This window comes from Microtus ochrogaster, chromosome 24, assembly GCF_000317375.1.
Source record: "Microtus ochrogaster isolate Prairie Vole_2 chromosome 24, MicOch1.0, whole genome shotgun sequence".
Taxonomy (NCBI): domain Eukaryota; kingdom Metazoa; phylum Chordata; class Mammalia; order Rodentia; family Cricetidae; genus Microtus; species Microtus ochrogaster.
The window spans coordinates 18,134,953-18,147,491 of record NC_022024.1 but is presented as its reverse complement, the minus strand read 5'-3'; the positions used below and the strand labels follow the sequence as shown (position 1 = coordinate 18,147,491).

The following is a 12,539-nucleotide window of genomic DNA, read 5'->3' as shown; positions in this document are numbered from 1 at the left end:
ACCCTGTCTTGAAAAACAAAAAAAAAAAAAAAAAGACTGTAGGTTAAAAAATTTCTGAGAAATCGAGCTGGGAGACATAAGTTAGTCATATTATAGTGTCTCAGGGGAATAACAAAATTATCCGAGTAGATTTGGGAGGGAAACTCCATGTAAATATGCTTCTTCTTATAGCAGAGGAATAAATAGAAAGCCTTTTGAAAATCTCAGCATGGTGGGTCACCTTGTACAGCAAGGTTTACTGAGACTGGAAGTGGCAAAAAGATGGGGCAGGAGGGGTGTGATCTTGCAGGAACCTCACAGTTGCAGACTAGGGCTAAGAAAACAACAAGGATGAAACAAAAATAAGAACTTTCAGACCAGGAACTATAACTGTAAGTCAGTGTAAGTCAGTGTCAGATAAATTCTAAATTGAGGTTAGGCTCAGTGAGCTACAGTAGCACACACTAGAGACCCTGGCTCCTGGCTTTCACCAAACTCCCCTTGGGCTCAGATCTATCTCGACATAGATCAGAGAAGAAATACCTCTTCAAAGGTAAGAGAATAAGTATTCTTAGGGAGGAATTGAACTTTGAATTTATTGTTTACCCAAGAAAAATTGAACTAAATCCATGGAATGTAAAAAGTATGAGTTGCCTGAAATATTTCCATAGTACTCAACATCATTACCAAAAAAAAAAGCATAAAGAACAACTTACTGAGAATAAATGTCTTATTTGATACATGTGACTCTAGCCTTGCTAGATGCTAAGTATCTGACACTGTTTGTTTTTCACAAAAAGTCCTCCTACTTTTATATACTTCCATATTGAAGATAGACAACTAGAATTATTGCAGTGCTCCCGTTTAGGTGATTAGTATGGATCATCATTATGCAAGCCCAGAAAGAGATAAACCTGGTACAGCCATACCCCTTGGTATACTCTCCTGGCGCGTGTGTGCTGTGTATTGTGCCGAGACTCCTAGATGCTTGTGGAGAGAAGCATGGTCACAGCATAGAAGAACAAGATGTTTTACTTATATTTTACCGAAACACCAGAAATCCAGGATACAGCGTGCATGGTTCAAACATCTAGAAACCACTGTAGATTGATCTTTTTTATTTTTGATTTATACCCCTGTAACCAACCTATGCATCACCAGGTCCACTGGGCTCTTCTTCCTAAATTTAGGACAAAGCTGCCCACTCCTTCCTCTACTGCTAATATCATCTTTGCCTACACTGTTGAATAGCCTACTTCCTGGCATCCCGCTAGCCATTTCATCCCCTACAACTCATCCTCTGTAAAGAGCTCAGAGGGCTGGGGATGCTCAGGCAACTCTGAGGGAAAATGGCCAACCAGATTGTCTTCATGACTTGGCCCCTGAGCTTCAGCCGTGCTCTGTCACAATTTTACTCTGCTCCGACTCCATAATCCTGATCAAACCTGACACTTGGTCTTCAAAATGACAAATCATGTTTTCCCATGGTGGGGCAGGGAGTGTGGAGTCGATATCATCTCCTGTTGGAAAGTTCCCTGCAGATCAACGCAAGACAAGAGGAGCCTTCTTACTACTCAGATCATAAAGGATGACAGTTTTATGAAGTCCGTTTCTTTCTTCTGATTGTTTATGAGTATTGAGTATACAATCCAGCTTTCTCTTCACAGTTTAGACTCCCTGAGGATGGGGCTTTATGGTGTCTTGCTCTCAGGGACAGAAGTATTCTACCAATTATTGATGAATGAAGGAATGAATGAGTGAATGCATGAATGCATCAACTAAGTGGAAAGATGGATAGAGTAGAATTCCTTCTTCCTTTTCACTAATATCACTCATGATGTTCCTAGTGTCACCAAAACTAGACAAACACACTAGAAATCAGGTATTTATGCAAGAAAGGAAAACTTTAAAGAGTAGTATAGTAAGATCTATAGAGGAATTAGGGGAAATATTAAATTGGGGAAGGAAAGGAAAGCTTTTGAAACAGGGCAATCTCTCCAATGCTGGTTCTTCTCAAATCAGAAACATAAATGTGAGAAAGTATCTGTTTTCAACAAAATCTCATACAAATTCTATTTTCTCTGTCGAAATAATTATAATGTCCTTAAAATGTGTTACATGGGTAGTGGATTATGTTTAATGAACATAAATTAGATCAAAAGAGAATTCTAGGGTCTTGTGTTGTTAAAAAGCAGTTATAGCTGTTTGTTAACTCACATGAAACACTTTGGGATGTCATCATTTTCAAAACTGAAGGATAAATAAGTAACGAATGTTAAAATAACCAGTAAGTCCCTGTTTACCATCAATGGAAAGTTGACCTTAATATACACAAAAGCATATCTTTGGTTTAAACTTCAATCGAAATTATTTTATATAAGAAAACTTGAAGAAAAGTTGTATAGAGCATTTGTTTTAAGAGTTTCAAATATTTTAAATCATACACTTATAATCATGTAGGTTGATTATTCAGATCTCCTGGAGTATACGTTTAGTGTAATTTTTCCATAACAATTTTCTGTTTTAAATGCAAAGGTTTTTATTTGCTGACCTACTACATAATATTAGCTGAGCCGAGTTCTTCATTAAAAAGGATTTTAGCCCACCTATTAGTAACCAGGGCCCTAATGCAGCATCACATTCTGAAATAAACACTACATTCCTATTAGATTACAAATTAATATTTGTTCTCAGAACTACTCCCAAAAAATTCTTACCAGACATAAACTGTGTAATAGAGGATAATTCCATTTGGCTCCAAGGGTGGTTGCCATGACAACATCACAGTGACACCAGACAACTGTTTCACAGAGAAGTTCTGAGGAGGAGAATCAGGAGCTGGAAATTTTTGACAAAGAATGACACATTTCATTAAATATTTATGGAAAATGTAAATTGAAAGCATCTAGGGCTTTTTTCTGACAAACTCTATGGTAAACGAATCAGGTTCAGGGCTTCTCTCCACAGATGGGAGGGCCTGATTGTTTACATTTAGAAGAAACGATGAAAGATTTTCATGGTGCTCTTGGAACATCTGCTCCTGTGATTCAATGGGGAAAAAAGTATTTCATGAGAAAATACAACTCGGGTCTGTCACAGTGACTCACTGACTGTTCAAGAACATTTCGGTAAATTATCATCCTCTAAGAGAAACCAATGTTTTATTGGGGGTGATTAAAGGTATTGAACAATAAAACTCTCCCCAGATAGTGAAGAGTTGAAAGGAAAAGGTGTCACATATTCAAAAAACAATAAGAATAAGATTGTGAAGGAAGTTAGAATGACTGACCACCCCCAGACCAATGGCATTCCTCAACCTTAGACATGGCAGAAAACTTTATGTAAGATCAAAATCTAATCAACGCATCTTTATCATTGAATGGGTCCCATAGAAAACACCAGTGCAGCAGTATAGCACATAAATAAGAAAATGGTTAGCATCCCTCTCAATGTTCTTATAGCAGAGAATGGCAGCTCTAGTTGGTATTTCTGCTTTGCTGTTTGCAATGGCACTACCCTGGCAAATGCTGCTGACTACTGATTATCACAAGAGTCTGAATATCATTTAGAGATATGTATTTCCTGTGCTATAAATCATTTCTAAGAGAGAACATTCTCTCACTTATCAAAGCAAACCTATAAATACTCTTTTAGCATCATTATGAGGTATAATTTGTGTTTACTTTTAGGAAGAAGGATGCCAGTCAGAAACTGGAAGTAATTTAGATACAAACATGCATGACTCCATATTTTTATTCTATAATAAACTTTAATATTCTTTGAAAGAATACTAGAATATATACATATATATGACCTAAGTGTTAATATATCATACAGAATATATAACGAATATTATATTCCGAATGATATATATTAATACTTTGGGCATTTTATTATCAAATACAATCCAGAGAAACTAAACTTTAGTCCAGCAAGAGTAGCCAGCAGGTAAAGTCACTTGCTGCCAAGCTTAATGTCCTGAGTTCAATCCCCAGAACTTACATGGTAACATGAGAGAACTCATTTCCTGGAGTTGACCTCTGACTTTCAATGAGTGCAACACGTATAGATGTGAACACACACACACAAAACATAGTAAAAACTGGAAATAGATGAATTTTTAAAAACTAAATTCTTTTACAACATAATCAATTCAGCCTCTCAGAGCAGCAGAACACACGAAGAGTGTTCCTGTGGCATGATCTCATCTCACCCGTCCCCTCTGCACCCCATTTCCCTCGGTCCCAGCTTAAACATAGTGCTCAGCTCTATTTTCCCCAATGCCATGGAGTAACATAATTGCCTCTTTATTCCTAGTGAATAATTTTTTGGAGGAACTTACTTCTACCAGTAACTAAAGTTACACAAATTGCTTGTTTACACACTTCTACACTGAAAGCTCTTTTAGCCAAGGGTTCTAACTCAGCAAAGTCAACTTCCCCGGGTCATTCTTCATTTGCTAAGAATTTTCAGGAAAGGCAGAAGGGCTTTCTTGTTCTTTCCGTTCCTCAGTCAATATGCAATGGGGCCAAGACTTCAGATGAACACTTGCCTTGACAACCTATTTTTTAATGACCTAAGCGACCCAACATGATAATAATAATTCCTTTTTCATAGAAAACCCATTGCTGGGCTGGAAAGATGGCTCAGCCATTAAGAGCACTGTCTGCTCTACCAGAAGTAGAGCCATTCCCAGCAACCATGGTGGCTCAGAACCATCTATAGTAAGATCTGAGGCCCTTTTCTCTCATAAAGTCTTACATGCAGATGGAGTACTCATATACATAAAATAAATAAATCTTTTTTCAAAAGCCAATTATTTCAAAATATAAAATATATAAAACATAAACAAATACCATTCCAAAGCATCTCCCTCAGAGTGATTTTCTAGTACAATAGAGGCCTGTGGTTTGCTGAGGGATCAATACAGAATGATCTCTGCAGTAAGGTTGAATTTACCTAGATTCAGAAAATGCATGAGCAAATAACACCAACCTAACCACAAAACCTTTGATCTATAATCTGTCCTACCTACAAGATATACTGGAGCAGTAATGGCACAGAACTTATGGAAGTGTCCAACCAATGTCTAGTTTAACTTGAGGGCCATGCCATGGGAGGGAGCCCATGTTCTACATGGCTTGAAAGTCCAGTAACTAGAGACTGGATAGCCCAAAGGCCTAGGGTAGAACCAAACATGACTGGAAAAAAAAACAATGAAATGATTCTTAATGATATTCTGCTAGGCTATTCATAGACCAGTGACTTGTTCAGTTATCAAAGAGGCTTCTTATTTCAGCAGATGGGAGCAGGTGCAGAGACTCACAGTCAGACATTATGCAGAAAGAGAGTCTAAATTGGAGGTCTCCATCTGGCCCCTCCCCTTAGAGATCAGGAACTTCACAGAAGGAGGTGCTGTAGGAGTCCGAAGGGATGGAGAACAGCAAGAGAACATGGCCCACTAATCAACTAAGCAGGGCTCACATGGGTTCACGGAGACTTTAGCGACAAGCACAGGGCCTGAATGGGCCTGCACAGGTCCTCTGGGTACCTGTTATAGCTGTTAGCTTGGTATTTTTGTGGGACTCCTAACAGTGGGAATGGGTGTCTCTGACTCTGTTGCCTGCTCTTGGGATTCTTTTCCTCCTATTGGGTTACCTTATTCAGCCCCAGTATGAGGGATTTTTGCCTTATCTTATTGTGCCTTATTTTGTCATGTTTTGGTTGTTGTCTCTTGGAGGCCTTCTCTTGGAGGCCTTCTCTTTTCTGAAGAGAAATGGAAGAGGAGTTGACCTCGGGGAGAGGGAAAGTGGGGGAGCTTAGAGAAGTAGAGGGAGGGGAAACTGTGATCAGGATGTTTTGTATGAGAGAAGAATCTATTTTCAATTTTAAAAAGTATTAATATTCATTGGTAGCATATTGGCTAATACCTAGGGAAATCTAACATAACAGCCTGAATATATTAATAAGCTAATCCTAATACTTTAAGACTTCAAAAGGTACAAAAATTCTACTGTAAAATGTCTATAAATATCATTAAAAATATTGAGCACTGTTTAGTTAAAATATTCACATTATTCAGTCTAGAACCTGTGCCTTAAAAACTCCCATAAAACTATTATTTACATTTACATAGTATAGTTGGCTTCAAAGGCAAAAAAAAAAGATGTTTATATTTGATTTTTCTCAATATAAATCTAACTTTTGTAGTTGCTCTTATACCACAACACTGAAGCTTCTCTATAGGGCCAGTGCTATGCAGAGCCTAGGTGAAAGGAAATTTTTTACACTAGGTTTTATTCTGTCTAGTCTCCAGTCTATGGCCACATCTCTGCAGGTTCTGTGGAATCTTCACAACCAAAGCCTGTCAGTGTGTATGGCAATCTTACCATCTTCCTCTGTCAGGATGATTACTGGCTTACTCCGAACTCCTTCACCTTTGAGTGTACTTGCAGACACCTCGATCACATAGTGGGTGTATTTCTTCAGTCCTAAGTAGAAACAGAATAGATACGCTGGCACAGAGAGTAATATATCCTTGATGTGCAGTGGGTAAACGACGAAATGACTCTCCATTTGACGCTCTTCCAAAAGTGAAAGAAAGCCCAATAAACTAGGATTGATTTGAAAGTACGGAAAGAGGGCTGTGGAGATGGCTCAGTGGGTAGAGCAGCAGCTGTGCAATCCTGCGGACCTTAGCACAAATCTCCAGAATCCATGTCAAGCCAGGGCAGAACTGTGTAACTGGAACCCCCGTGTTCCCACAGTAACATGGGAGGCACACAGGGGAGAATGTACAGAAGTTCACAGGAAGATGAGCATGAACACACAAGATAGTCTTCTAACCTCCACGTGTGTACAGTGACACACACACACCATGCCCCCCCCCCAAAAATCCCTTCTGTTAATGAACACAAGATATAAGATACTATAGAAAATACCAGATGGAGCGTGTTTTCACAACCGACTATCATAAATTCCCACATTGTTTTGCCAAAAAAAGAATTCTTATTCCTAGTATATACATCATGGCAATTAAGTTATTTTAACATCTTAGGTTAATATTTTCTGGCCATGCGGTCAATATAAAGGTACATATAAAACGGAATAATTTTCTCTTACCTCGTATGCTCTGAGTCAGGGAGGTCGTATTTATAGTTCTTGCCTCGTTGCCATTACCCCTCCGAAGGTAAATTGTGTACTTTTGTATAATGCCATTTGGACTGCTTGGAGGAAGGAAGGATAGCTCAATCTCGCGCGAGGAAATGTTTTTGTAGGTAATATTTTCTGGTGCACTATCAGGAACTGGCGAGGAGAAATCAAAGATAGGATTTTTATAAAAACTAATGCACCCTAAAACTTCCCAACTAAAAGTTTTACACACTTGCCAGAAGATATTTAAATACACATATTAGACCCAGAGTGACACACAGTGCTGTGCCTCTTAAACCAAGTGAGGTGTACAGGAACCATAGCAACTAACAGCTATACAGGGCCAAAAGCTATTTCAAAGGAAAGAACACTCTATGATTCTGGACTTTCTAATTGATATTTTTATTTTCAAACCATGAATACACTACTGAATCTCAAGATAACTTGAGTCATTTTAAAATGAGGGAGAAAATTTCAAGATCTTCTATATGTGCAAATACATATGAAGTGAAAGCAGAAAATTGGGTTCCTGCTTAAACATCAATGGAGAAAACTTACATTTTAAATTAAAACCCATGTCCTGGTTTAGTTTGCCACTCGGTGGGTCACTTCTTGGTGGTGGGGGGACAACAACCTCATATTTTAAAAGGGAATTGATTTAAGTATGTTGTTCTAATACTTAATAGTAAATTGACTGGAAGAATTTTTTGTTAAAAGACTTTGACCTGTACTAAGCTAAACACGGATGCAAGAAGGAGAAGCAAAAACAGTTTTTTAATGATTTTGGCTTTTACCCATGATACCATTTAAAAAAATCAATAAGCTAGTTTGGCCCAAAACAGAATCAATGAAAAATCAAGAAACTGTCTTGATCTTGATTTTTGTTTTCAGGTTCTGGAGAGCATCCCTAAACTAGCCATTTTCTGTAATCAGATTGGTGACTACCCTAATTGTCATCAGAGAGTCTGCATCCAGTAATTGATGGAAACAGATGCAGAGATCCACAGCCAAGCCCTGGGCCAAGCTGCAGGACTCCTTCTGAAGTGAGGGAGGAGGGGGAGTTGGTCAAGGTCATGACAGAGGAACCCACAGAGACAGCTGACCCAAACTAGTGGGAGCTCAAAAACTCTGTACTGACAGCTAGGGAGCCTACATGAGGCTGACCTAGGCCCCCCTGCGTGTCGGTGACAATTATGTAGCTTGATCTGTTCGTGGGGCTGCTAGCAATGGGATCAGGACCTGTCCCTGGAGCTTGAGCTGACTTTTGTAAACCTAGTCCTTGTGCTAAGCTGCCTTGCCCAGCCTTAGAGGGTAAGCTTGGCCCTGCCTAAACTTGAAGTGCCATGTTTTATTGACTCCATGGAAAGCCTGCCTCCATTTCTGAACCAAGATGGAGGAGGAGCAGATTGTGGGACAGGGTAGAGAGGAGAAGCAGGGGGAAGGGAATGAGAGGAAAAGAAGGAGGGGAGACTGTGGCCAGTATGTATAATAAATGAAAGCTTTTAATTAATTAAATAAAAAATTCAAAGAAATAAAAGAAAAAAATAAAAGAAATTGTCTTGAATTAGAGGCTGAGTAATATAACTTGAGAATAAAAGCATCCCCTAAGAATATAAGATATTCCTAAATAAAAGACTGGTTTTCTATATTTTGTGGTCCCATTGTGTTGAATGCAGTGTAGAAAGTGGTTCTCAACTGTATGGCATTCTAATTCTGGCCATGGAGAAGACTGACAGGACCGAATGAATACTTTACCTACAATAACTAAAACTCAATGTGACATAAAAGCAATTACCAAAAGCAGCTGGAGAGCCGCAGCAGGAAGATGGCTCAGCAAGTAAGTGTTCTCCATACAAGCTGCATAACTCACACTGGAGCCCAGAACCCGTGTAAAGAATCCTTGCTTGTAATAATGTATAATCTATGATCCCTGCACTCCTGCAGTAGCGTGGGAGGCGTAGAGAGGAAGGAAAATGACATCCTGTGGGCAGCCAGCAGGTTGACAAAGGACAACACAAACAGCGACAAAGGTCCCGCCTCTACAAGTTCGAAGCAAAATCCAACTCCTGACTGTTGTCTTCTAGTCCCACAAACTTGTTATGACATCCATCTATCCATTCTCACTTACATCCATCCATGTATACACACATACATACATACAGGAGGAAAGAAAACTGAAGGAAGGAAGAATCTGGTATAATATCCAGCTTACCTATAGAATGATTGTAATGTCTTGGGACAATTGAAGGGTAAGGAACACCCCTGCATGAGGAGTTGGGCCCCCAGCAATGCAATTACACAAGAACCATGGTACTGGAAGTCCAGGAGCACAATGGGCTTAAGTGAGCAGGGACTCCTGTACTCAGGCCACTGGTGAACGGTGACAGGGAGGGAAAACCCAATCACCAGTCCAAATAGAGAGGACAGAAGAAATGTGATCCTTCTTGCCATTCCTCTGAGTGAAGAACTAGAAAGGATGTCTATTCTATTTCCTCTTTGGTGGATGGGAGGGGAGTGGTCTCAACGGGAGTGGGGTAAGGAGGTGGGGATGGAAATATGAGGGATTCAGTAATGGAGGGGGGGAAGAATGGAGGGAGAGAGTACTGGGAGAAACAACTGGAGTCAAAGGTATATCTAGAAAGATCTAGAAACCCAGTACAAAGGAAAATCTCAGGACTCTACAAGGATATCCCAGCTAAGCTTCCTAACAATGGGGGATACTAAGACTGAACTGGCTATCTCCTGTAACCAGGCAAGACTTCCAGTAGAGGGATTGGACACCAGCCCAGCCACAAAGCCTTCATTGTCCAGCCTATAAGGTGTGCTGAAGTAAAGTTGGCACAGAAATTGTGAAATGGCTGCCCAATGACAGGTCCTTCTTGAGACCCTCACAAGAGGGAGCTCACCTCTGATACTGCCTGGAGGGTCAGGCTCCAGAGGCTGGATAGTACAGAGACCTAGTTTTGAACCAAACAGAACTGGAAAAAAGGGCATTAAATTGGTTCTTGTTGTTTTTTTGTCATGGGAATTGCTTTTTTTTTTTGGTTTGTTTTTTTAATTTTAAGTGTCAGGGAAAAGGTAATAATGTAGTTTATTACAATTTCAAAAATATTTGTGCCCACAGATATACATATAATATGTCTGTGTGTGTTCCTAAATAAATATAACCAGCTTAGTCTGTGTAATGTGATGTGCTTGTATATGAACTCATGACAGTCATCACTATATTCTAAAAGTGGTCTCCTTGCCCCTCATAAAAGAAGCATTGTTTTGCCACAGATGGGTACATTTTGAAAGGAAGAGAGGAAAGCTCATGGTCCCAACAATGGTAAGATAACAGTTCCTTCACACAGCACTGACAATAATGACTGTTCAAGGGAGCAATTCACCAACGTAAATTAAGATTCTGAACATTATTGCATTTTATGGTCCTATTATGAGATTTTTCCCCCTCTCTGAAGAAAGGAATTTAATCTTTTATTATTGGTATTCTAAATATATAGACAAAATTCCTACTTACAAGCATAGTAAACTAATAAAATTCAGAAACCCCTTGCAAGCATAGATTCCATGTCCTTATTACAGCTAAGGCATTAGGAGAAAACCTGATGCAAGAATGCAAAGCATTAATAAAAAATAATAATTTAATACATAGCTATCAGTAGCAATGTCTAGCAATATAAACCTATTTTCCCTTCCTAAGAACTCTAAATCTTTAGTTCCATCCCAAGCATGTGCAGCAGTGACAGAAGTCCTCAACAGCTGCTTTAACTGCTTCCGTTACCCTCTGTCGCTGAGTGAAAATCGGAATTGACCAAGAACATGAGCCCAAGGGGTCTCAGGAACTGGACTTGCTTTTCCTTCATAATCCTGGTAACACTGGGGCCTAGGACCTGGGAAGGTATATTTATGTCTCCCCTCTTCTGTGTATAAACATTTTCTACTTTCTTCTTCCTGAAGAATTACAGATCCTTTACGATCCTATTCCATCAGGCATCACTTCATTCCTTAATCACAGTTCTTAAATAGGCTGTGCCATTTTTCTAAATAACTTCTCCAAGAATCTTAAGGACTTATACAGCCCAGGAAACTAGCTTTTTCTCTGCCACGTTTAGAGAGATCAACAGCCACACAAATGATACATGTAAGCCCCTGAACTTTGCATCCCTTGATCTCTTTAACTCTGGTAATATTTTCTTCCACTTCATCTTAAACCTCGCTTTTATAGCCACACCTGAGACTTGGTGATTACCAGTAATAGCCAATGTTCTTCCATTTATCTATCTCCTTCCTTTCCAGACTTGTAATCCCAATTCAAAAAATTCTTTCTTTTCATCAAGTTCCCATTGTCCATTGTCTTTGGTGGGCCCTAATTTCCCTACAGTGAGGCTAGTTCCCAGCAGCTACTATAATCACAACTCAGCTGTAGTAGGAGGCCACTTGTTTGTTCCCAGCTGCCCAGAACCAAAGTAATCACTCAGAAACTGTATTGATTAAATCACTGCTTTGCCAATCACTTAAGCATATTGCTAGCTAGCTCTTATATCTAGAATTAACCCATTTCTATTATTTTAGATTTTACCACAAGGCTCGTGGCCTACTGGCAAAATTCCAGCTACCGGCTTGCGTCTTTCTAATCTGTCAGCTTCATGACTCCGCCTTTTTTCTTCCAGCATTCAGTTTAGTTTTCCCTGCCTAACTCTACTCTGTCCTATCACAGGCTAAGCCAGCTTCTTCATTCATTAACCAATAAAAGCGACACATATAGAGAAGGACTTCCCACACACTCAGCCATCTTCATCAACTCCAGCTTCTACCTTACTTTCTTTGCCAAGTCTCTATTGATGTGTAGCCCAACTCTATCCCATATGAACATTCCTAATGTAACTGCTGAAAATGGCTACATGAAATATCCCTCCATGTGGAACAGCCTCACTTGAATTTCTAACCTGAAATTACAGGGAGATTTTTCTTTTCATTACTGGTTGCTTATATTTCTTTTAGTTAGTTCAATCTTCTACTCTTTTATGTGCATTTTCACCCTTCCTTATCTGCCCCAAAAGGCCGATAAACTTTCCCTTTCTTATTCTAACCTGATAAGCTTGTATCCCATTTCATTGATTAAAAAAAACTAATAAGACTTCTTCCTACCATAAATCTGTATAAACTGCCTACCCTCATTACTGCTTTCCAAGGCCTTCATTCTTCGAGATTACATTCCCCTGGCTGTTCAGACCTCACACTTTAAATGACCTAGGAATGTACGTTAACACACATGTGTTGTAATACACATCAAGGAAAGAGTTATAAAGTCAGCTTCCATAAAAAGTCCCCTCAAACATGGTTCCATTCTATCTTTCACTGACTATCTAGATTTCTTGAAATTCCACCCTCTCTTACCCATCATG

The 12,539-nt window shown here is 39.3% G+C and overlaps 1 protein-coding gene across 1 annotated transcript in view; it reads right to left on the bottom strand.

Moving 5' to 3' along the window:
- Nucleotides 1-12,539, bottom strand: part of Ptprq (protein tyrosine phosphatase, receptor type Q) — a 175,172-nt gene that overhangs the window by 123,005 nt on the left and 39,628 nt on the right. Inside the window, exons 15-17 of the mRNA XM_005358093.3 lie at nt 7,102-7,284; nt 6,369-6,470; nt 2,697-2,817 (exon numbers count right to left, since the gene is read on the bottom strand). Coding sequence (XP_005358150.1) covers nt 2,697-2,817; nt 6,369-6,470; nt 7,102-7,284 — 406 coding nt within the window. The remainder of the gene's footprint in view (nt 1-2,696; nt 2,818-6,368; nt 6,471-7,101; nt 7,285-12,539) is intronic.